The sequence below is a fragment of the Thunnus albacares genome, chromosome 23 (genome assembly GCF_914725855.1).
Source record: "Thunnus albacares chromosome 23, fThuAlb1.1, whole genome shotgun sequence".
Taxonomy (NCBI): domain Eukaryota; kingdom Metazoa; phylum Chordata; class Actinopteri; order Scombriformes; family Scombridae; genus Thunnus; species Thunnus albacares.
The window spans coordinates 5892165-5918821 of record NC_058128.1 but is presented as its reverse complement, the minus strand read 5'-3'; the positions used below and the strand labels follow the sequence as shown (position 1 = coordinate 5918821).

The 26657-nt window shown below is 39.2% G+C and overlaps 1 protein-coding gene across 2 annotated transcripts in view; it reads right to left on the bottom strand.

Annotated features, from left to right (window-relative positions):
* Positions 1 to 20168, bottom strand: part of sfmbt2 (Scm like with four mbt domains 2) — a 55088-nt gene extending 34920 nt beyond the window's left edge. For both annotated transcript variants that reach the window (XM_044343807.1, XM_044343808.1), the window contains exons 1-4: positions 20025 to 20168; positions 12337 to 12521; positions 10019 to 10113; positions 2445 to 2685 (exon numbers count right to left, since the gene is read on the bottom strand). In XM_044343807.1, coding sequence (XP_044199742.1) covers positions 2445 to 2685; positions 10019 to 10113; positions 12337 to 12427 — 427 coding nt within the window. In that variant the 5' untranslated portion in view covers positions 12428 to 12521; positions 20025 to 20168. The remainder of the gene's footprint in view (positions 1 to 2444; positions 2686 to 10018; positions 10114 to 12336; positions 12522 to 20024) is intronic.
* Positions 20169 to 26657: the final 6489 nt, after the last annotated feature.

The window sequence follows — 26657 nt, the reverse complement described above, 5'->3', positions numbered from 1 at the left end:
GATACCGTCTCTTCACCGAGTGGCTGTCAAGTCCAATTCTATGCTGATGACACTATTGTGTATTGCATTGCTGACTCTGTACAACTAGCCATTAAGAACCTGCAACTTTCCTTTAATGCTCTACAAGATGCTCTTATTAATCTTAAAACTGGTACTTAATGCAAACAAAACAAAAACCATGCTGTTTACTAGAGCCATTGATTATAATAGTATGCATACATCCACTGCGAATGGATCCAACATTGAGAGAGTTACTGAATATAAATATCTTGGCATCTGGCTTGATGAGAAATCTACATTTAAATACCATTAAAGACAACCTTGTCAGCACACTGCGTCACAAAATTGGCTTCTTTCACAGCAACAGAACCAGTTTCCCTATCAGTTTTTGGATTATGAGGATGTAATTTATAGAAATGCTGTTGCTTTCACTCTTCAAACCACTAGACACGGTCTATCATGCTTCCCTCTGATTTATTACTGGTGATAGCTTCTGTACTCACCATTGTATCCTGTATGATAAGGAGGGTTGGTCTTTTCTGGCAGAGTAATAAACACTGGCATTTGTTTATCTATAAAGGAAAAGCTACCACCTTACATCGCTATGATGCTGGGTTCGAACTTTGGACCCTATGAAACTCACTCAAATGACTGGCTTATGCTTAAGGTCCCCTGAGCACGGTCTGAATTTGGAAAGTCAGTCTTTTATTTAAAGGCCCCAACTTCTTGGACTGATACAATACTCTACTAACCAATGGAAAATGTAAAACCATGATCACAAACCTCCCTTTAATGTGTAACTGTTTTAACTGATCGTTCTTTACTCTCATCTGTGTTTTGTCCTATTTAACTTGCCTGTGACTCGACATCATTGTAAACGAGGGCAACCTCAATGGTTCTTTGAGTTTAAATAAAGGTTTGATTGTGAATACAGACATTTTATGAACCAAGTGCTGCTACAAAAGAGGCAAAAAGAGGAAGTTGGTGAAAAGACCGGCGCTGAGTGGAAAGGACATATGGAGTTGTTGTGAGGACGAGGACACCTGAGTCAGGTGGAAACATATCCAGGTCGTCTCCACAACAACAGAGGCACATGCTATCCATCAACGGGGAAGTGTCGAGAAAAATAAATGGTCTGAACAAGGTTGGAGAGGGTGAGTCATCTGTCTGAGGGCGAGAGGGCTTGTTGCAGGTGGAAATGTCTCCTCTCTAAAAGGTTTGGCAAAGTTGTGATATTGTGATAGGGACAGCGGGAAGAATAACCGCTGGAGAAGTTGAGGATGACGCTTTATTCGGGGGGGAAAAGGTTGAGATCAGGTGTAAAAAGATGCTCTTAAGAGAGTAGAGACGGTTGTTTTAGAAAAGAGGCGACCCCCTTCTTGCATTGCTGAGGCTGTACGACTGAACGTGACGGCGAGGGTCCGATGTGTCAGTGAGATAAATGACAGTTGAGCCGCCTTGACAATCGAAGCCCTTTGGGGAAAACCTGTCTGTCCGCTCCGTTTATTTAAAGCATTCTTTGAGAAGGTAAAGATGGGAGGTTTGTGTGTTCATGTCAGCCTTTGTGTGTGTGTGTGAGATGCTTCTAAACGAATGAAATGAATCAACCACTGACTGACCTTTTGTGCTGATAGAAAGTCTCTTGTTTTCATGACAAAAAAATAGGTAGGTTTTGATAGGTTTTCTACATATTCATGGATGGAAAGCTTTGTCAAAAAGGCTGCGTAACATGGACAAAGTGTGCTCACAAACTGTACAATCACAGGAAATTAAATATAATAATTATTCAATATAATGAATCACAAGATAACATGAAATAGTTAGTTTTTTTTAAAGATTTTTACCCAAATTATCACCCACATACACTCCACCTCTCCCAGTTGAGATTATCATGAGCTATATAATATTTATGATAGTGTGCCAGAGTATTTTCTCCATGTCGATCTGTTGTGTGGTAGATTTGGTTTGGACAGGATTTAGACAGCCTCTCTGCATCTCAAGTATTCAGACGAGGGCGCAGCAACCCCTACTCAAAACATTTTTCCAAAGCTCTGTACAGTACCTTCAAATTATAGAACAAAATGTATTCGTTTTGTATCAGATTAGGTCATTTGATTATTAGACAACGACGTTATTTCATTAGCGTCACATGATTGTATTGAAAATAACGCACAGTAAGTAGATTTATAGCTCAGCATGATCCTCAAAAAAGAAACTTGATGATAGGACAGTAAAAGTAAAAGATTAATTTTAAATGAGATTAGTCTAAAAGAACAGTAGCTGCTTTCTTATGCAGCCTCCATCCTTATCACGACTGTCTGATATCTGATTCTGCTGATACTAATCTAACATTGGCTCGTGTGTGTGTGTGTGTGTGTGTGTGTGTGTGTGTGTGTAAGAAACCAGGTTCAGGTGCATGTGTGTATCAAAGTGTTTCTTCCTACCTTCAGGGGGCATCAGGGTCTTGTTGTTCTGGGCGCACCAGCCCACCGGGTGCAGCTCGGCTGTCATGACATCACACCAGAAGTCGGCCTTGCGGTCTTCGCCGTAGCCGCTGAAGCGCAGCAGCAGCAGCTGGCCACATGTGGTGATGATGGTGGCCACCCAGTATGTGTCCGGGCTGTTCTTATTGGCCACTTCCAGCTTCATACCAGGCTGGAAGCTGCTCTGCAGGCTGATCTCCACCTGGAACAGACACAACAGAACATTAAAGGGATATTCCGTCTTTTTCACAACCTTGTTTTCATAGTTACTATAGCTTCTTATCAGTTATGATACCATTTTATCGAACAAGTTATTATTTAAACCAGTTTATTAGCTAAACCACTTTATTATTCGGTTTTAATCCCTTGTTGCACGAAAAAAACTGTTTAAATACAGCAGGTCAGAGATGAAGCAGGAAGTCGGTTTGCAAAATCTCATGTTGATGTTTACTGACAGTTTTGGGAAACAAATTGAATGTTTGACTTCCCTAACAGGTTGATAAAAATTTGTTTACAGCCTGTCTGATCGCTCGTTTCTTGTTTCTTGCACTGCAGGAATAATTTGCCTCCCAGATCTCAAGTAAAATGTTATCATAACCGATAGTAACAATGGCCAAAAACGTTAACAATTTGACTCCAAAAGAGAACTTTATTATAAGAGAAGGTTTTCATCTGTGCTTCTGTCACAATGTGGAGCAAAATAACAAAATTTAACATCACCATGTTTTGACCGAATACCCCGATATGACAGTAGTTTAACTAAAATAGCCAAATAACCTTATAAAAATTAGTCATGTAAGGGTGGAGGCACATTACATAATCTGATCACAATCTGATGAAACTTTGGTACATCTGGTGAAAAAAAATTGCTCTCTTGATACCCCATCAGTATATTCTGTGGAAAGGCAGTCAACACCAGATACAGTCACCTTCCAGTCATGAATCATATCATATGTTTTGGTTCTCTCTGTCTATCCCTCAGCAACCCAAATAAAAATCCTAGTCAGAAAACAGTGAGAGGAAAGACAGAGAGAGAGAAGCAGAGCAGAAACTGAAATAACTAAAGAGCATCTATTGTGGTTACTCTCTTATTGTGGTTACTCACTAAATAAAACTCCCAGCAAACACTCAGTTAGTGGCCACACAGCAGATTTCATGTGCTGCTGAATGCTGAAGCGTCATGTCCACAGTGACAGGATGACAAATATCAAGCACATTTGATTTAATGGGATTCTCTCCGGAGACGTCTCTCCCAGCAGGTGATCACGAAGGTGCTGCCAGGTGTTTATTCCTCTGGAACTTGTGCAAAACAGATGTATCTGCAATTTGGAGGCTGCTTTAACTGTAAGTTAAAGTTATAATGCAATATCATTTTTGGTTTAATTGTTTAAGTCATGTAAGAAATGCCAAATGTTTGCTGGTTTTCTCTGTTTTTAAATCATTGTAAGCTTAATATATTTGGGTTTTGCTCTGCTGGTTGGACAAAACAAGTGATTCTGAGATGTTTCCATCAGTTTTGGGAAAATATGATGCGCATTTTTCAGACTATTTATTAATTAATTGAAAAGATAATCAAGAGATCAGTCAATAATTACAGTAATTGTTAGTTGCAGCGCTAAACAAAATCTCATATGATATCTGGTATCTTATTGACAGAATATCACCTGAATCTGGTGCCAGGTGATTAATTTTAACAAGCAAGGATTTTCCAGTTTGAGCGTTGGAACTGGGAAGAGTTTCACACTGTTACAAACCACAGGTGAGGTTTAGTTAATCACCGAGCAGAAATAATAAACCTGGTGACTCAAAAAAACAAACCTCTGCTGTACTAAACACAAGTCTTACAGTTTGTCCTTGTGCGGAGAAAGTCCGCAAGACAGTGAACGCAGCACAGTATACTGTTCTTCCATCATAGCCACAGGCTGCCATACAATGCTTGAGAACACTACAAGCCCAACAGGATGTTCACATTCAACACTCACACAAACGCACACACTCACAAGTGAATGGAAAAAGCCAACATCTTAGAAATAAACACAATACGAATGGCCCCGTGACTTCCTGCTACAACAATGCAAACGTGCTGTATCACTCTGGTTGGCTTATGTAAGAGAGCTACGGGCAGCCTCGGCAGCAAACACTGCCTGTGTGTGTGTGTGTGTGCGTGTATGTGTGTTTGTGGGTGTGTGTGTGTGTGTGTGTGTGTGTGTGTGTACAGGCCCAAGAAAAATCACTGTTTCAATTTGTCCAGGCAGAGAGAGAGAGAGAGAGAGAGACAGAGATGAGGGCTGCACTTTACTGAATCACATTTTTCTGGGGAATTCATGGTCTGTTTCCCAGTGACTCAATCCACTTACCAACAAGGCAATTTAGCTTCCCGAGAGACCTCAGCTGTTCAAATCACCACACAGACAATTTGTCCGACATCGTGGCGCACTCATAAAAACCCATATATTCTATTCCTGCCCTCATTACATTCATCGCTCCGAGTGATGTAAGAAACTGAAACACACTGACACACTTCTTTAAATCTTAAATTACCAGCAGACACGTCTCCACCTTTCGCGGCGCGGCCCTGCCCAGAGCGGAGAGAGCTGTGAGCCTCATCGGGGCGGACAGCTGCTCCGTCGGTCAAACACAGTCAGCTGAGGTGGATAAAGACCTCGCATGCAGGATCAACTGCTCTCGCCCATCTGGCCGTCTCCTGTGATGTAACATGTTAACGGCGGCAAAGCCTCGTAGCTGGTGACGGTTTATTCTGGATTGCAGATAGTCGGGTAAAATTATGCTGATGAAACTGACCCGACATTCAGATGTTTCACTCAGAATGGATGAAACACAATAATTACATGACCTTCCTAAAATATGAGTGATATTTATGATGTTTGGTTAAGTTATATTGAACATATTGAAATCCTGATAGCTGGCAGTAGAGTAAATACAGCTACTTTAACACTGTTTTTGAGAAATAATTCTGGGAAAAGGGATTAAAGTCTGTCTTAAATGATGGATGACAAAATCAACAGTCCTCCTTCTGTGCAAAAAATGTATTTAAAAGTTTATCTGAAGCTGATATGAAGCCTCAGATAAGTCCAAATGAATCAAATCAAGTAGATATCTTTCAACGTTACAGTCTTTTTAGTGCCAAAGTCTGTCTTTTTGTTATTATATTTCCACTGCAGCTCAAAAGGGAACCACAAAGAGGCAATTTGATGCTAAATGTGTCAGATATCCACTTGATATGACTAACTCAGACTGCTGAAGCCTCATATAGGCTTCATATCAACTTTTAAATGACACACTGTGGATTTTGGCCTCCATCACTTACATTGAAATCACATTTGAAGGATCTTTTAGCATCCAGTATGAACAGGAGGAATGATTACACTCTTCATATGGACACCTGACTGCTGTTTTAAGACAGACTTGAAAAATTGTGAACTCGTCCTTTAAACTTTACTTAAAGAAGCCAAACAACTCTTCAAGACACTCCAACTGTGAGGAACCGATTGATTTGTTAAACCTTATTAAACCTGAACCGTAGCTGTGGCCGATCAGAAAACAGTCACATGAATTGTTTTTGTAATGGTCATGTGTGACGCTTTGTAAGGCGCTGACAACAACAACAACAACAACAACAACAACAACAACAACAACAACGTGGTCCAGCCGATACAGGCGCCAGATCCTGCACCAAACCTGCATTTAGGTACCAAAATAATGATTTGATACCTTACACCTCGTCTACAGCAGCTGTGTAGCAAAAGCAGCAGCAGACAGATTTATTTACTGTCCACATGAACAAATTTGTTTCCACAGTGCCTCAAAAACATAGATACATACATAAATATATACAACATGCAGAAAAAACACTTGACTTGGTGTAAATTTGCACATTTTCTAAAGAAAAACAACAAAAAAAGACCTATTTCATTCCACAAAAAAGCCAAACATTTCAAATGCATCAGTGTTTAATGTTGTCTTAACAACAAGGCAGCAACACACTAACTTTACCCAAATAAAATGTTAATAAAATAAGTTATTTAAATAAGAAAATATCGAATTAATCCGTAAACAAACATTCAACGCCAGCCTTTGGTACTTTATGGTTTGGTGGAGACTCAAAAGGACAACGAGGCTTTTTTGTGCTCCGTGTTTATGACAAACACAAAGAAGAAGTGACGTTTAATATGTTTTTACATTTGAATTTAATTCAAATTTTAATCTGGACAGGATTAACATGTGATTAACTTCAGCTTCGCTTTAGAAAGTAAATTCATCACTTTGGCACGGCAGCGGTTTTGCTGAGCTTGGCATTATCACGAAGAACAACAACGTACAGTGGAAAGCTAATTAGCTGATTCAGTTTTTCAGTTACTCTGCACCCACGTGCCTTGTTAACATACAGCAGCTATCGGTTCAACCAGATCAGACACTGAATAGGAAGATTTCAAGGAAAAACTCATGTAAATGTGATTTTGCTCCTGCTCCTGAGGTGAGATCCCTACGAGGCAGCAGCAGCAGAGAATAAGCAGGTGAGTTTGACATGTTAAACAGGCAGAGCCCAGTTGGTAATGGCAACATGCGGCTCAGCTGACCCCTCAGCTGACCTGGACTATGTCAGACTGTCTGAACTAACTCAGCAGGCTGCGCTTCACTTCACTTTGGTATCAGATATGAGTTTCATTCCAGCGAATCAGAGCGGATCACAGCTGGCCTGCAGAGTCACTGCCAAAAAAAAAAAAAAAAAAAAAAAAAAAAAGGTACCTTCCCCTTTCATGCCACCTCCTTTCTCTCCATAACGGTTCTCTACTTTGGGGCTGAATGATTACCATTCTGCATTCATGATCTTGTAGATATGCTCGCTTGCTTTAAATAGATTTCAGACAGGTTTTTAAGTTGTGCCCCATTTCTTTTTAAACCTGATGATTCAGTTTTCTAGAGAATTTAAGCACTAAGCCGTTTCCTGACTCAGATATCCGAGATATAAATCAGTCATCCTGCAGAACAGTCGTGGCTAACACATAGTGCAGTTTGCTTTAGTGCAACACAGGCTTTGTGATTCTGCATGAAAAATGCTGATTATAAACTATCTGTCTATTGACTAAGCATAATCATAAGTTGACAATATGATTTTTATCAATGTCTGTTGACCAAATTAATGATTCTGTGTGAAGAACAGCAACTATTTTACAGTTGTATGAGATGAAAACTCAACCTTTCCTACATCATATTAAAGCTAAATGTGTTGATAACAGAGTTAGCGGCTTTATTCATCAATAAAAACAGACCTACACAAAGAGATAAGAAGATGTTTGGTCAACAGATCAGTTCTAAACATTGCAGGAGTGAACAGTACAAGCAGAAACAGCCACAGTGAGACGTTAGATGAAGGGCCTCTTACTGGATTTTCCGCAAACCAGCAAACCTCCAACACGTCATCCAGGTAAACCACTTTTTTTACCTCGTCATGCTGTGTGGTTAAAAACACATTCGATTACCCCAACCACCACGGAAAAACCCTCTTATCTTCTTCCTCTGTGCCAGAGAGCTCCATTATTATCCAAAAGAAAAAAAACTATTAAAAACACATCAGCGAGCCACACCGTTGCTCTGGGTGACGTCTTCCTTTGTTACCGTGCACACACACACACACACACACACACACACACACACACACACACACACACACACACACACACACACACACACACACACACACACACACACATACTGTAGTTTATTTTAAATCAGTCCCACATGCATCAACCTGCTGCTGTAAATACTCACTAGAGCACCAAATATGCTGATTTAATCCGCTGATGATGAAAATATCCCCTTAAAAATGCAGTTTTTACTCCGGTTTCAGTTGCATTTCCTGAAACCTGCAGTGCCCAGCTGTTTTAGGACATTACTGAACCTTTTTAGATCATGAAACTATACATGTAGGAGCCGTTTTTAGTTCATTCAGTAGAAATTAGAAATAAGGAAGTTACGGAAAAAACACCAGAAAACAACATGTGATTCCGAAACCACTGGTCAAATGATGTGATGTATAAGAATATCTATACATGTAGGGAAAATATCTTAATATTATGATAATGATTTCAACCTTAAGGATGCTGCAATTAAAATACATGCCTCGGGTTCAAATAAACCAGAAATGAAACAGTACGCAGAGCTTCCCACAAGCGCCGGCTACTTTATTATATTGATTTTTGACTCTAATAAAGTTTTGATTGACAAGTTGCGATTCATTATGCGTGTACATTTATGACCACTTAGCCTCCGCTTCAAAACAACACAAGCATGATGATGGAGAAACGTGCCTTTCTGTCTGTATCGATCCGCCCCCCCCCCCCCCCCCCCCCCCAAAATAGAAGAAGCAAAATAAGAATTGCAGACGTCCTCGTTAGACGGGCTACTTCAGAAATACTGGTGGCAGCAACTTGACGACTGCACAGTAAGTATTAACACGTCCGACTGACTGAAAGCGCTGTATTTTCTATATATACGCCACACAGATGTTTACGGGCTTAATGAATGAACTAATTAATGAATTATCTTTACAAACATTGAGCTTTTTACAGCAGAGCCATCTCATTACAAAACACATTAAAACAGACAATGTTGTCAAAGTAAATCACACTCAGGATAACAGTGAAGATGAAGATGACTGGAAGTTGAGTTGACTCAGCAGATGCACATGATTTGATTCACATGATTTGTTATTTTAAGAGTTATTTTTGGCGTAAGTTTACTTTATAAATGGTTTGAATTTAAAACCAATACATAGCTAGATAAGATATGGGATTAAAAACATCCCTCCCCCCCCCCCCCCCTTAAGATAATCTTGTTTATTTTCCCTGAATGAGAGTGCATTTATGTTTCTATTAAAACAGTTCATTAACCGTCATTGTGGCATGTCTTGATAAACGTTACAGCGAGGGAGTCAATTAGTAAATAATAAATAAGGTCTAATGATTCTTAATTACAAAAGTTCTCGTCGGTCTGGAAAAGGTGTTGTTTTAAATGTTAATAGCTATTTTACACACTGCGTGGGCTAAAACTCTCCTTCATAATAATTCACTACATGTTCACAATCAAGGAGGCAAACTCATTAAAATATGCAATGATTAAGTATATGATGGCTAACGGAGGCCACATCCGCTACTGGCTACTCCACATCCTTTTGGGAAGCCCAGCAGTATGTCACTCACTTATATCTCTTGCATTGTTTTGTATTTTTATTGCTTCAGTAATTACCCTCAATTGTGTTTTCAAAAACCGGCAAAGGTCGTCTGACAACTTGTGCGTCACGAGGGAACAAAGCCTCAGAGAGGGAACTGTTGAACTGCGTTAGAGCAGCGCTGCTCTCTCTCTCTCTCTCTCTCTCTCTCTCTCTCTCTCTCTCTCTCTTCCAATATGTCGTTAAAGGATTTCTGCATAATGGTACTTATCCATGAGGCTGTGTTTAAAGGATCAACCAGGGATGGGATTAAAGCGCTAGGTGAAGATCATACACAGTCACTTACATGTTTGAAGGTGGTGTGAGGGGCAGCGTCGGCCCCCGTCTCCTCCATGTACTCCTCCCAGTTAAACTCCGCCTCTTCCTCCATGGAATCTGCATCTGAATAAACAAAATCTCCCATCAATCATCAAAAAAAAAAAACGCCTTTGCTGGAGGCTAAAAATGCATTTTATTCGGGAGATGATAGTGTAGAGAACAGCAATTAAATACAATCTCTTGATTTGTAAATGTAATTTGTCGTGCCAAAACATAAAAGTCACAGGAAATAATCTAGAGTGTGCATCCGTGTGCGCAGCATGTTCAAGTTGTCTTATGTAATGCCACTAATGTCTTTCCTGCAGGTGAGAATTGTTTGCTTTGCCTGAGGGAGACAGATATATCCGAAGTATAATGTGTCAGGGGGTTTTTTTTTTCTTTGCTGTTTTCCTATGTGTACATGCCTCTAGAGACTCCTCCTGTGTGAACGGTGCGGGACTGAACCTGCTCCGTCTAATGAGAGGGGCCGATAAGAAGCTTGACGTTTTGATGGAGTTTGTTTCAAATAGATCACAGGGCTGGCTTGCTTCTTCTCATTAATGCTTACATGCACACACACACTTTTTTTTTTTTTTTTTAATAAACAGAGATTAACCCTTCGCACACAACTGATTTTTTTCTTCTCCACAGTCAAACTGAAACACACAGACGTCAAGACACACATCAGTTTACAGTTTGTCAGTCTGGTGTAGGTCTGCTGCTCCTTTATTAATGTTCTTAATCATCAAATTCAGACTTTTTCCTCAGTATCAACAGTAAAGACGTATTCAGACCAAATCAGGCAGGTTTAGCCGCTGCAACCTGAAAGTTGAGCAAGAGTCAACTTCTGGAGAAACGCGACCTGACGTCACTGCGGCTGAAGGCTGCGGTGGCCAATCACAGTCTTAGATCAGGCTGATCAGAGCTGTAAACTCCGCCCTGAGGGAGGACGAAGACGTTACTGGGACGAGGGGAGGACGTTTCTCTCTTCGAACGTTAAAAGTAAAGTTAGACGTTGCTGCCATCTTCCCGACTCGTTATAAAAAAAAGACGAGGTAAAAAAAGAGAGAGAGAGCAGCTGAGAGCACCAGCGAGAGAGAGAGAGAGAGAGAGAGAGCAGCTGTGGTCGAACGAGCTAGAGAGCCAATGAAGAGAGGGGAGCGCTGGTAGCGAGAAAGCCGATGAATCAGATCGATAAAAATGTTATTTTGTGATTGTTTCACAGCGGTTACGCCCAAAACCCCCACACACGTCCGCTTGATCCTGCGGCTGAACACCGCAACACATGATTTGGTCTCAATAACCAGTTGTCTGTCAGTGTTACAGAGCAAACAGGAATTCCTACTAACTAATTATGCAAGACTTTTCAAGATCCAGATTTGCCAAGATGTAAAAAACAAAAAAAAAAAAAAAAATGAAGGTGTAGCCCACGGCTAACTTAATGACTCCACTGCTTTGGTATTAGTGAGTGTAATGGTGCTGTTATGGAAACTGTGGTGCCAAAACTCAAAAATATGTTCATACCAAATGGAAAAAACAAAAAAGAAAATCAATCAAAGTGATAAAAATACATGAAACTTGGCTTTTTTTCCCCTCTTTTCATTTTACACTATCAATACATTACATCAAATACTGAACACATGCAGCATTGTGTCATCTGATGCAATCAAGTGATGCCCAAAGCACAAATTCCACACGTCAAAAAGACAAGAAGAAATAGTCGAGGTACAATAGCTGAGATGTGGCGACCCGGGAGTAATAATTTAGCGGAGGGTTGACGCGTTAACAATGGGGATGGGAAATAGGACAGTGACAACTTACATACAATGACGTACATCAAGACGGCGCAGGAGTGTGGAGTTACACAGAAAACTTAAATGTTTTGAGGTGTTTCATACACCTCTTCTGTGCATTCATATATAGATATTTACTGTCTGTTCAAATACATTTGAATCTACAGGGGGAAAAACATGTGTAGTACTACTTAAATGCTAAATTATGGCATTTCTAAGTTGTGTAATATAACAATATATGGCATGTCTAGCTAAGATATGTGAGCTTCTTTCCTGCAAACAATAAGGAAATCTAAAAGAGTCACAATAATACAGAGAAGAAGCAAAATCAAGGTTTCCTTTCATTCAAAAAAATATGATAAAATCACATTTAAAATCATATTATAAGCAACAGAAGCGATTCCTTATCTAACCTGCCTCTAACATTCCAGTCTGCTGATGTAATAAGGGTGGCATCCTTGAACCAACCTGACCACTTTTAAAAGGAAAAAGATAAAAAACTTCCGAGCCTCACCTGTGTTCACCTCTTCTTCTTTCCCATTGGTCGGATAATGTGACTTCACAGCAGTGGGAGCCAACAGCTGCTCCTGTGTGCGAGACTGCATCCTGCTCCTCTACTTCCTGGTGAGAGTGAGTTAACCTTGGACTCGTGGTGCAAGCGGCAGTTCTTCACTGCATCTTTCACTTTCCTGGAAATCCCTGTTACAGAAAAGAGAAACAGATGTAATGTCGTGATTTATCTAATAATAGCCAGAAAAAATCTTTTAGAAAAAATCCAGAAAATTCCCAGAAAAAGAGTTAAATCTGCTGCCACTGCTCTCCAAATCCCCTGAAACTGAAGACAGTTAATGAAAGCTTTGGCGTTTATTCAGACAAACATCCACTATTTGATAAGTATTTCCTTGGAAAATCATCTAGCAGACAGGAAATGATGCACTATGCATTTCCAGTTTCTTTAGAATAAACAAAAGAAGAAGTGGGTGGTTATTATAATGAATAGCGATTGCCACAGGGCTGAACGGACAAAAAAGAAAAGAGTCTCCACCTCCAGAAACCTTCACTTAATCAAACAAAAGATCCAAGGAAAAAAAAAAAAAAAAAAAAAGCTCGCACTGACTGTCAGCTCATCTCTGGGGACGTGCAGAACAAAAACTATGCTGCAATGAGCACTTAGCAACAAAAGCAGACACAAAGTTTAAGAAAAGACACAAAAACAACAAAAAAAAAACAAAAGATTTTTGCAGTTTTCAGCACTCAAGCTAATTTTCAGCATTGTTAAACTTGAGTGAAAAGCCTGTTATTTTGTCTAATTGCAGACCAGCCTCTACCGGTTCAGTGTGAGTTTTCTACAGTATAATATCTGGTTATGCATATTGTCTGGTCAGCCTGGATTTGCATACCACAGCAAAACGCCATCAGATAACCAATCAGAGTCAAAGAAAAGTAGAAAAACCGGAATGACACGGGCGAGACAACAAATTAGTCAGACTAGAAAATATTCATTCAGGCAACGGTGGAGAGAAAATGATACACAACTGCAGAATAATGTCATGATGAAGCTTGATATGGAATAAACTGTTAGGCTATAATCACCATGATATATGACTCACAATCAGTTTCACTAACAAGGCTATTAATTAGATATTTAATGTATTAATTAGCAAATGTTTCTTTATCAACATACATCTTGGAATGACACATCAGTTATAAAAAGATAACTGTGGATATCACATTCCAGTACAACCATCATGTCCATAGAAAGGTGTTTCCCAAAGTTTTTTGGTTTATGATCCCTTAAAATGAAGCGGTGTCTACTTCAGGGGTTCGCACCAATAAACTGAATCAAGCAGAAACCTCTAAGGCTGAAAAATGGAGCCAAAAATTGCAAGTTTGTCGTACAGTCGCTTGAATCTGGCTCAAAAACTCCCCATACACCCCCATGTTAAAATACCCAACCTCACAGCAGAAATAAACATGTTTACAGCCTGGTACAAAAAACGTTTTTTTGTCTCTATGGCTAATTTCCCCACGTCATGACAACTGTACAGGGGGCTTGGCCGCTTTGAATGACAGGTGGTTGCTGTCACAGGCAAGGCGCTACCACGGTGACAACGTTGGTTAGGTAACGTTACCATGGTAAATGTAACATTTTGATTGCCTTAAAAAGTCTTGTTCAGTGTTTAGTTGAACTAAAAGACCTTCTAAGGAGTCGGGTGTTCAGTTTTTTCGGGTAAGCACGTTTTGTTTTAAGCCTGTTTTTCACTAGCAAAACTTAGCATTAGCATTAGCACAGTTAACCATTGCCTGTAAACGCACCATGCTAACTAAACTAGCAGCTAGCATTAGCGTCAGCTCAACCCTCTCGTCCAAAAATCCAAGATGGCGACAGTCAAAATGCAAACGCAAGGTGGCTACATCCATTATTTTTCACAGTCTATGCTTAGATTAGAATAGAATAAAATGCCTTTACTGATGTTGCACATTTCCAGTACAACAAAAATGACTTTTGCTACTCCTGGAACAGTAGATACAACTAAAAACAAGAACATACGTTAAAACAACATTACAAAAAGACAGTATTACTTTAAACCAACTTCACCGGTAAAACATGTCCGACTGGTGATTATCAAACTAACTTTAACCTGATGTGTCTGGCATGTAGTACAGAGGTGAGATATTTTTCACCCCCACACATCAGCACCTGATTGTGACTGATTGGATCATTAATCTTTACTTTTCCAAACTTGTAAAAAAAAAAACTCTGCAGGTTTTGTTGTTTTTTTTTTCATGAAATTGCAACAGGCTGCCTTGATTAATTGCTGTGAAGTGAAACATACGATATGATCAGTCAGTCAATGAATCACCCGCTGAGCTAAATCAGACACATCCTGATGTATCTCATCTCCTTATCAATGTTACTAGATGACTCTTTAAACAGTCGACTCACTTGTTAAATCTGGGTCTTTGCTGGTAGTTTTTCCTGAAGCTTAATAAGCCTGAGAAGTGAGCAGTCGCAACAAAGAGTGGTTTCATTTAAGCAATTATTACTGGCTAGATGGTATTTTACAAGAACAAAGCAATATTTGGAGTGAATACATCTTTTTTTAAAGTATTTTTGGGGCATTTTTTGCCTGTTTGAGTATATCTGTGTGTACCTAATGCACTCCTGTTCAAGTTTTAGAAATAAATGAATGACACATGGAAACTATTTGTCTTGTGATTTCAAAACTTCTCTAAGAGTACGTTACAGAAAAAAAACTATTTCAATGGAAAAAAACCAGCAGAATTTACATCTTTAAGACAAAAAAAGGCAACCCACAGTAAAATGGCAAAGCACAAACAGGATGAAAAGCAGACAGTTCTCAAAAAAAAAACCTGCTTATTTCTCAGTAATCGGTGAGACAATATTTGAAAATCATTATCTTCAAACAACAGACGATGATTGACACTTGCCTGGTGGTTGTCCTTGATCGCTCAGTCATGGACCAACAGTGACTCACTTACCGGCTTCCACCCACTTACATCAACCTGGCAGTTAAACACTCAGGCACGCTCGCAATCCTCAAATAAAGCCAAAAAAAACAAAACAAACTCCAGAATCTAAACATTGAAATTAATATCCAAAAAAAGCAGGAAGTATCCTTATTTGATTAGGAGAGCCATCTTGATATGTACACAGGCAGGAAAAGTTAAATAAATTAAAAAAAAAAACGTGATAGTCCGACAATCCTTTGATGAAAACAAGTTCTTTAAAAAAAAAAAAGATCCAGAGAAAACGAAAGCACACGGAAAACGCTCAAGCTGCTGTTTCTGCTGCGAGTATTTACAGAACTGTGAGGCTACAAAGGCTGTGACAGTCTCCACAACCACCCGAATGTGTGTGTGTGTGTGTGTGTGTGTGTGTGTGTCACCCCCTTCACCACACACACACACAAACACACACACACACACACACACATACACACACCCCTGACGCCCCACAGTGGCTCCAGCATACATCCATTGCGTAAACAACAAGCTGAGCTAATTTGGCTCACATGACGCCGTTTGCTGCCCTTCTCTCTCCCCACCCCACACCCCACCCCACCCCCCACCCACCCACCAACCTCACAGCCTATCAGTGTTTCTTGCTTAAGTGCCCTACAATCTTCTGCAGCATTGACACATCGCTGTCGTCAGCATGCAGCAGCGGGTACAGTGCTCATTAAAACTCAAAGTGCACTCAAACACTGGTATCAAACAGTACAAGTTGTTCACAGATCCTGGTTTTTCCCTTAAAATTCCCCTTAAGCAGGACTTCCCCCCCCCCCCCCCACCACCACACACAAAATGACAACATCACACAGATATTCTGCAACCATTCATCATCAAAAACAGCAAATGGTGTTTGTGTGCTGAACAGAATATTAATTGATTTTTTTGGTCATCTATAAGTCATTTATCAAGCAAAAACGCGATTTATTCTCTCGTTCAAGCTTTGAAAATGTGACGATTTGCTGCTTTTCTCAGTTTTACATCACTGTGGGTTCAGTATCTTTGAGTTTTGGAGTGTTTTTGAAGACTTCACCTTGAGCTCTGGCAACATTTTATAGACTAAATGATTGATAATTGATGGTTGAAAAAACATTTGTTAGTTAAAGCCCTTATGGAAGTATTCCAGCGAGCTCTTAAAAACTTGAAGATGACACTTTTTTTTTTCTTTTTTTTTTAATGTTTTTGCTCCGCTCTCCCGACACATCGAATCTGAAATGAAGCCAAGACCATGAGAGCAAAGTACCCACTTTCAGCTTTAATTTGAGGGTTTTAACATCCACATCAGATGAAAAAGTGTTGAAATTGGAGCCTTTTCATCACTGTGCTGCATTTTTTATGTATTAAAAAAATAAAAAAAAAGGGCCTACATTGATCATTCACTATGAAAAACCTCTAACCTTTACAGCTGAAAGTTGTTTCATTTCAAATCCAGTTCTCTGGCTGGAGATCAGAGCCAAAACAACAGGAAATGTGTCACTGTCCAAATACTTATGGACTGTGTTGTTCATTTCTCCCAAAATTCACCCTGACATATTTATTATCTTGGCGAACTTTGTACGTCCTCTGGAATCTAAAATGTCACATATTTTACTCTTTTTTTTTTTTTTTTTTTTTTATTTAAAAGAAAAAAAAGTTTAAAAAAGTTCCCTGAGGTCTTAAAGAATGCTCTTGTTTCATATTTCCACATTTTGTAGAAACAAAACGACCCACTTTTATATGTAAAAAAACAGTTTTTCCTCACAATGCCGGGTCTTTATTAGTAATTTCTCTGTGGGTTGAAAAGATCAAGACTTTCTGAAACTAAACAATCATCCTCTTCCAAAAAAAAAAAAAAAAAGTGACATATTGTAATTAATCATAGCTAGAAAAAAAACAACATTTAAAAAGTCAACTTGATTCAGTCAGCTTCCTGTGAGAGCATGTTGTGTGTTTTTTTTTCTCCTTGATTTGGTCCCTTCACTGGTTCAACAAGTTTCATAACCCTCAGGGAGAGGAAACCATCCACACGCTTTTGTTCAGAATATTAGGCGTCAGTGTCAACTATGTGACTCAGTCTTTATCTTTAAACTAGTGTTAGTTAAGAGTTCAGCATTTCTACTTGATGAAGCTTACTGGGCTACAGCGTCCCGGAGGAAACAGCCCAGATTGGGCATCAGGGGATTAAACCAGTCTGGGAGAGTTAATCTCAGACGCAGGACATTTGTGCCCCCATGGTCTCAGATTGAGAGGAGGGGTTTTTTGTTTTTTTTGTTTTTTTTTTTGTTTAATTGATTAGCCCCTGATGGGGAACTGGGCATCCACGTGTTGTCCTCCTGCCTTTCCCTAAACCCATCCATGCCAAAGATTTAATGGGGGATTTAGGAGATTAACTACCACTGCATGGGCTTGGGGTTTTATTGCATTACTCCCTATTAGGTTCTCCTCTTTTAGACCCATCCAAGAGTTGTTTCCTCTTGGCAACAGGAAGCCTTGATAACAAATTATCCTCCAATTTCTTCTACAGTTTTTTTTTTTTTAAACGTGGATTGTGTACACAAGGCAAATGCAGCCTATGTGTTTCACGCCTGATCACTACAACCTCTGATGCTCACTGAGATCAGCAAACTAATAAATGATGAAGTGCAAACAGAAACTGCCCCTGGTGGACCACGAAAAACAGAAGACGAAGAGGAAAACAGTGCAGCAGCCAAGGGGAGGGGAGGGGAGGGGAGAGGAGAGGAGAGGAGGGGAAGGGAGGGGAGGGGGAAACTCCCTCAGCCTTAGAGCTTTCTTATTTCAACATCAATGACTGGAAACAACTTCCTACAACACGGACGTTTGCACCAAATGTCCTACACTAACGGACTTTTTTTTTTTTGTTTTCTAAAAACAAGAAGAGGTCAAACCTGCTATTTGCCTAAGTCCTCCCCTTATTCAAATACACGCCAGGAGTTAGTTGGCCAACAAGAAAGAAACAATCGTCATTATTTCCTGTGGAGTGACCACCTCTTTTTGTTTATCGTGAGAGTAGACGTGCTCACTGTGTGACACTCTTTCTTAAGAAATTCACAGGAACATTAACATACAATGGCTTATCTAGAAACAGATAAATGATTTAAAAAAAAAAGAAAAAAGGCTGTTGGGTGGGTTCTTGCAAAAAAAAAAACATCAATAACATGCAGGAGGACATATTGATTTCTCCCTATGGATAAAACAGATCATACACTATATTTTAACTATGTAGCTTTAATTTTTCCTTTAAAAGTGCTCTTTTTTTTCTTTATCTACAGCTCAGCCATCCCCAGTCGCAGCTCCATAGGAAAAAAAATGTCTTTGGAGCAACAAGAAGTCTAAAAGCATGATTTATTCATTGCACATGAACGTCTATCGCCGGCTCCATAACGTGCAGTCTTTATTGTTTCTGTTCATTCTGGTGACGGATTTAATCTGGAGGAGGAATCCTCGGGAATAATGCAAAGCTGTAAACCCCGGATTTGCTGATCGCCCGCAAAAGAGAAATAATTAAACAGATACGCGCGGTTAAACCCAATTATCTGGCTTAATCGTTGCACATTTACCCATATAGTGAAACAATACACTGGGAGAAACATCTCGTCCGACTGTACAATCATCAACATATTAATCTATAAGGTGGCAGGAGGGGGGGTGGGGGGAGAGAAAAGGTGGAATGAAATCCTCCTGCTGTCGATTTCAATTGGAAAAAGCGACATTAATTTAATATAATGCGATCTAGAAGCAGAGCTATCGGATGAGCTGGAGCATTTATGATAAAAGTGAAAGAGGAAACGTTAAGTGCACATGAGGAAGATGAGGCAGTGAGGGGTGTAGCCGACCAGCAGGCTGGCTGGCACTCCGGTCATGTACTTTGCACACTCAAAACTGCAGCGGAAAAAAACTCCCACGGAGTTGCCAAATGCACACTTTAAATTTAATTGATTAAATCTCGTGTATGTCCATCAAAAGAAACAGAACCGGGCGCATTATCTGCCATCATTTTATTTTTTCCTCGTTCAAAGATTTTAAGGCGCAGTTTTCCCCCCTGAACACCATAACCCGCCATGTTGAGTGGTTTGACATTTTGGCAGTGTCCGGTATTTTCCGATTGGCTTTTACGCACCTCAGGGTGACGAAAAAAATCCCAAATGACTCATCTGTACGCATATGACTGCAAGAAGTCATTTCTATAAAAACAACTTCGCGTTAACGTTAAACAAAAATTGCGTGGTGGTTCTCCTAAAGCCAGCATTAAACAGCTTTAAAATAACGTTTCAGCGGTGACGCGGTGTATTTTTTCACGCAGATTATTAAAAATTCACGTCATTTCCAAAACAGTTTAATTACATGAGACATGTGAACAGAAAGGAAAAACAACGCAATAAACGGTATTAGCGAGAGTGCCACGAGACAGCGTCCTCTCCGCCTGTGAAAGCTGTTTAATTACAGCGCGTGAGAGACACTTTCTGAGCAACTTGGGCTCGTGAGCGAACGCTCGCGACTATTTTCTCGTTTCTACAGAAACCGCCTCAGGAGCACTTCAGGGGGTTTTAAAGCGGAGGAGGAAGGAAAATAACTCTCTCGGTGGTTTATTTCGTCGACATAACGAAAATAACAAAACGCTGCAGCCAAAGAAAATCCGTCCAGGCCCGCTGGAGCCGTCACCTGTCTTACCTGTCCAAGTTTTTTTTTGTAGCCTCTCCTTCACGAGACCCCCTCTGTTTTTTTTTTCCTTCTCCTCGTTCGCGTGAGCCCGAGCAAAGCAGCGCGAGCGACGTCTTTCAGCTGCTGCTGCTGCTGCTGCCCCCAGTCCAATATGGCATCTCCCATCTGCGCATGTCCAAAACATCTACAGATATTTCCAAGCCAACTCCTTCATTGACCTTTTAGTGCAATAGCAAAAAAACATTTCTTCAGCCCTGTTATAAATAGGGAACTGAAGTTCAGTCGACACCGACAAAACCAAACACAGCACAGCTAGAAACTGTGTGTTACACAACAAATATTTTTTATGCGAATTAAAGCATATTCAAATGTGATAGTATTAACCTACAAATATATATTAATTATATATATCAACTCGTCATCGTTGGCTGCTTATATTGTTTTTAATGTCTCATTTTTACTGTTTACAGCCACGATTTGATCCAATATCTAAGACCCATCTAGAGTTTTCTTATTAACAGAAACAGATAGATCTATACTCATTATAATAAAAACGATAATACTTTTAATGAAGTATATATTACTATATATTAATGTAGGAGCAATAACCGCCGCGAAATAAGTCTGAAAACTCAATTATTTGGGCATAAGCTGTGATCTCTTATCGCTTCATTATTTGCTCTTTTGTCCACTTTCTTCTGGTCCATTGAGGATTTTTTTTTTAAATTTATTTTTTAGTTCTGCTAATCACTTTTCTCCAGCTCTTGAGAAATAGCTTGAGATTTTGTTATTTTTAATGGCCATATGGCCATATCTTATCAAAGTCAACAGTATCCTCTAGTGGTTAGGAGCGCATTGCATCACACACACACACACTCACTCACACTCACACAGAGAAACACACACACACACACACATTGTACAGTTCAAAGGTTCTTGTATTTCCATGTTGTGCACAGGAAAGGTTGGTGCCAGGGAGATGTAGCATGGCGAAAGTTTTATGGCACTGGACGATAACTGAACTCTTAAGCCTTTCGCCTGCAGAAAGTGAAACCTGTTATTACCGCTGGTCGCCAATAACACGAGGTTTGTTGGAGTTAAAACACGAGGCTGCAGTGAAATTAAAGTAGCGTGTTCCTCTTTGAGCGTGGAAGTTGACCTTTGGGTACTGAATGTGTAAAAAAAAAAAAAAAAAAAAAAAAGAGTTTAGTAAGTGGATCTTTGAGCTTAGATTATGTGACACAGCATATTCCTCATTTTGCTGGAAATCCCCTAAAACACCAACAGGAACACCTGACTTTCACCCGCCGTTTGTAAAAGCTATAAAGCTATAACTGTTAAACCCACATTATGTCTTTACTGCATATTCTTAGAAAACAAATATAAAGGTTATGCGTATTACTATAAATTTTTTGCCATGTTTTTGTCTGTTTAGCGTCGTTTGAGCTGATATATTGTGGCTACAGTAACATCCAACATAGAAGAAAAAGCTCCTTGAAAGAAGAATACATGGATATAAAAGTTATCCTGGCTCTGCTTTAGTCTATAAATCATGACTCCGAGAGTCAGTAAAGACACAAAGAACCTGGTGTCTGACGAAAATTGCGTGAAATATGGTAAAAAGCAACTGAATAGTCTAAAATTACAGCTGTCAGATATATTATAACATGAAACACTTCTCATTATGTGGTTAAACCATCATCCTACAAACATTTTTAACATACAAGGACTGAACAAGAATAAACTACTGTAAGAAACAACCATCATAGCAAAATGTTAACTTAGCCTACTTCTTCTCAAAACATTATTAGTTATGTAATTAATGTAATCTGAAAAAAAAACTAGATTGTTATTATTTTAGGAAAGTTACAGTTATTTTACATGTTGTGCAAAAGGAAAATATATACTTTTCTCTAATACAAATTGCAGCTTTTATCCCAAATACAATCTTTCCACCCACCCCCCTCTAAATAAAGTGTGAGACTTTAAATTAGTTCTCACATCAAACATGAGCTCAATAAACAGTTTCATCTATTAAAACTGCATAGATGGAATTGGGTGCTTTTGACTGGGGGCCCCCGAGGACCCCAGTACATGGGTATTTTTAAAAAAGCACTAATTAAAACAGAAACATGAAACAATGATATGAAGTCATTAGGAACAAATTGATTGACAAAGTCATGAAAAACTGGAATGATAGAATAATGAGATGTAACAAAAAAGTATACCTCTGGGGTCTGTGGGTACCCCAGTGGGTAGGATTAAGATTAAGGATGTGGTTCCCAAACTGGGGGTCCCGAAATCTGAGGGGTCACCAGATGATTGAAAGAGATAAGAAAGAAAAAATATATCTGTCGCTCAAATTTTTGTTGTTTTTGTCACTTTTCTCTCATTTCTGCTTTTTTCTTGTAAAATAGCTAACTTGATATTTTCACCTCTTCAGACCTTCAGACCAGATTAAGTGACCACAAGCCAAAAAAAGGTCAAAAACAGCTGGTTTAAGCCTTAAAACGCCAGAAAGCCTCCAGAAACCCGCACAGTGCGTTATAACAAATAATGGCACGATTAATCGCGATATGGGTTTTATTTTGAAACGTATAACGGGAAGTTCAGTGTCGTGTTTACGGCGGCAGGTCTGATCCGTAAAAAAAACACACAAAGGACTCATAAAGAGCAGAAGAAGAGGCGCTCGTGCCGATGCGATGCCGCTGGTGGAACAGATGGTTGGAGCGCGCATGGTGCCCCATTAATCTGCCAGAGAAGAGGCTTTTCCAAGCGCGCGGGAGAAAGGATTATGACTCCCTTTTACACACACACACACACACACACACACACACACACACAAGGACACATAGGGACACGTGCGACTTGTGCATGGGCCCGCGGCCTCTCTGCACGAGGCGTTTTTTTTTGTTTTTTGTTTTGGCTACACTGATGAACGATCCTGGTATCTGAAGAAGAGTCTTTCAACAGCTACTGGAGCTTCATCTCCAAATCATTAGTCTGTTATTGTTAAAATAATTATATTAGAACTTGTCTAGATGCATTTATGTAGCGTTTGCATTAAAATAAAGAATGTAATTTATGTATTTTAGCTATTTGAATCCAAAATGTCCAACCAACTACGACAGACGGAGTCACGGGCGGCCACTAATTAGCAAAATATCTGCAACCAAAATACAATTAACGGTCTATATAAGGCAAGAGAGTGAGGGAGAGAAAAAAGGTGCTCTATTTACAAAAAAAGGTGTCACTTCAGTAATGTAAATATAGGTCTACTCCAAAAAGATCAATATATTAAATACACAACTTCATGTTGTCTGTGTGTGAGTGAAGCAGAGACAGCTCAGTGTAACGCTGTCTCTTTAATGATTGACCTTGTAAACGTGGATGTGTTGACAGACCTGTTCCTTACAAGCAATCAGGTGTCTGTCTATCAGTGATATTTCAAAGCCAACAAAATTTAGCCATAGGCTATAGGGGTATTGCATGGCTGGTTATTTAGAGAAATTTAAATTAACTTTAATGTTAAACTTTACTGTTCTTAGATTGTCACAGCTGTGTTCTGTAAAGGTTTTATTTTGTAGCCTGTGGATCCCATTATAATGTGTGGAATGATCTTAATTCAAGGACAGGTTCACAGTTTTTCACGTCTGTCTTAAGACAACAGTCAGGAACCTAAATGAACATTGAAACAGGTTTTTTCTTGCTATAATCATTCCTGCTGTTCATACTGACCATTAGAAGAGCTCATCCAAATGTGCTTATGATTGAGGGACAGAATCCACAGTCTTCATTTTGGGGAAAAAAATGTACTTAAAAGTTTATATGAGGATTATATGAGGCCTCGGCTGTCTGAGTTAGTCAAATAAAGCGGATATCTTCCACAGTTAGTCTTTGTAGTAAAAAAAAAAATCCCCTCATTGTGTCTCGATGACAGTGTTTTCCTGTTCAGCTGCAGTGGAAGGACTGTAGTAAAAAAGAAGGAATTTGGCACTAAAAATACAGTAGCTTTGAAAGATATCTACTTGATTTGACCCAGTTGGACGACTGAAGGCTCATGTTAGCTTCAAATAAACCTTTAAATACATTTAACCTCAAAATGAGGGCTGGATGGATCACTTCCTCTGAAAACTGTCTTTTTTCCTCCAAGGAACAGCTTGTTGCCTACACTTTATTTTAGTCTGACCTACCAGTGCCATGTGTTCTGAGCAAAACAAAACAGCTTTTCTGAGTTGGGTCCTGCAGGCCACCATGTATAAATATTGGCTCTGTGCCGACCTGAGGCTCCAGGTAGACATAAACCAGTAAAGTCTCTAAACTGGCACACATCATTTTGTAATACCATAAATACAGCCTCTATAAGTGTAGTATTTTGAGCAGAATGAGGTGAACCTGACAGGCTTTGAACCCAAATATCTCCTTTATTACACCTCCAGGTGAGGCAGTGATTCGTCTTGTGGGTATACTCGTGCACGCGACTGTATGGGCGCACAACCAAGCGCCATTGGCACGAACAAAAGGGCTCCGAGGCGGCCTCGCGCACATTCAGGGAATTCTGCTGCGGGAGTCGCACAGACCTGCGTGAAGTCAGACAACCCGCAACAGGAAGTGTGGCGAATTACACCTCAAATTAAAAGAATCAGAAACAGGTTTATGGCCGAGCACATACAAGGAATTTGCCTTGTTGTTGTGGTTCGTAACAATAAATATATGCACAATAAATAAGTAAATTAAGGACCTGAAAGTGTCAGAGCTGATTACTGTGGGGGGAATTTTAAAGGAGGTCAAGGTCAATGTGATTGCTCCTAAATTTACACTGAAATCATTTAAGAAAATTGTGCCTGCTTATGCATCATAACTGGATTTTTGTCCTTTACCTTGTTTGTAGTGTGTGACAGTTGCATTGTTTGTGTTTATTGTTGTAACAATGTTTATGCTGCTCTCTTGGAAAAAGAGAGTTTAATCTCAGTGAGACTTTTACCTGCATGGATATATATCTATAATCATAAATAATATAAAACAGAAATTAACAACAAAATATGTCAAATATACTCTAAGTGAAATGAGCTGTTATAAGTTTAAAGTCTAAAAGTGTGGGACGTAGTAAAGAGGGGAAACAAAAAGTTTTGGGTTGAGGATTTTAAAATGTCTAAACCACACAAAAAAAAGCCACACTGAGGTCATGATACCAACATAGTCCTAAAAACATTGAAATGCATGAGAAAAACAACAGTTTAGTGCTTTCAGAGATTTCTTCACTACATCACCATGCAGGGAAATTGTGGGATAAACTACTTTTACTACAAGAACAATGACATGTAAAAGTTGAAAAGTTAAATGAGTGTTTAACATAAGCTTTTTCATATGGATTGAGTCTGCTGGGGTTGTTGACCTCTAACATCCTGCTTATCTTAATCCCGGCCTGAGTAAGCTAACAGATATTTTTCTACAACTAGTCAAAGCTTTAGACGGTTTTTAGGAAAGACTGAATTCACTGTTGATGTAGCAGTGTCATGAAATAAACTGCAATGTCACCTAAAAACATAGATAATCATCTTCTATCTTCTTGCAAAGGCATCCGTTGAGGCTGCATCTAGTTTATTAGCTCTCTTTCTGTTCTGTTTATGAATGTAATCTTAGTGTTTTATTTCTCATATCGTGAGTATGCCATAAGTAGTCTTCTCCTTTAAGCACACTGATAGATCTCTTTGCATGAGACCTAACCAAATTCAGTTAAAAGTATGGAGGTTTAGGGTTGCCATAACATAGATATAAAAGTTGAAACTGCATTGAAATATATAGTGGTATATATGGTTTAGGTGTTTATAGGACATATTGTGAAATTGAGTGTAATCTTGTAAAAGATTAACACCTCTGTATTTTTGCCAAGAAATTAACAATTTACTCTTTTGTAATTTGGTCAGAAAACTTTGGATGCAGGTATTAGAAAAATTTAAGTCGTTGGTTTTGTTCAGAAATCTCTTTGATTAAGACCAAAGGTATGTTTACTGGGGGGACTGGTCCCAAATACAAAAACATATCCACATGTGCATTTTCTGTCATTATTGTGGGTATAACAACAGTCAGAAGATAGGTCTAAATAGATATCAGTCTCCTCTTTGACTATGTCATCCTGTAGTATGAATCAAGATATGTGTATGACATATGTTTTCCCTCTGTTGATGTTTTTTTTTCAGGATTTATTTATTTATTTGTTTATTTTTTACTGGATTTATGTACTGGGGTTTACCTCCATAATATAATATAAAAATGTGCCATGTGCTCCTGTATTCTGGAGATAATAATGTATGTATTCCATGTACCAAGACTTTCAAAAACTAATAAAAATTACAAAAAAACAAAGAAACAAAAAAAAAAAAAACTCTTTTTTTGTTTTTAAATATTTTTCCCGGAAGCGAGATTAACTGTGCTACTTGACATGAGTGTTTTTCTTGCCAAATTTTTTGTCCTAGGATGGCGAAGTCATGTCCCGCCCTCCTTTGCCTCTGATTGGCTAGTACTGTTACCTTCGTTGATTGGGTTGAGTGAGATTGGTTATGGTTAGGATAACATATCAGGTTCAGCCAATCAGAGGCAGAGTAGGGCGGGTCATGACGTCGTCATCCTAGGTTAGAAAAT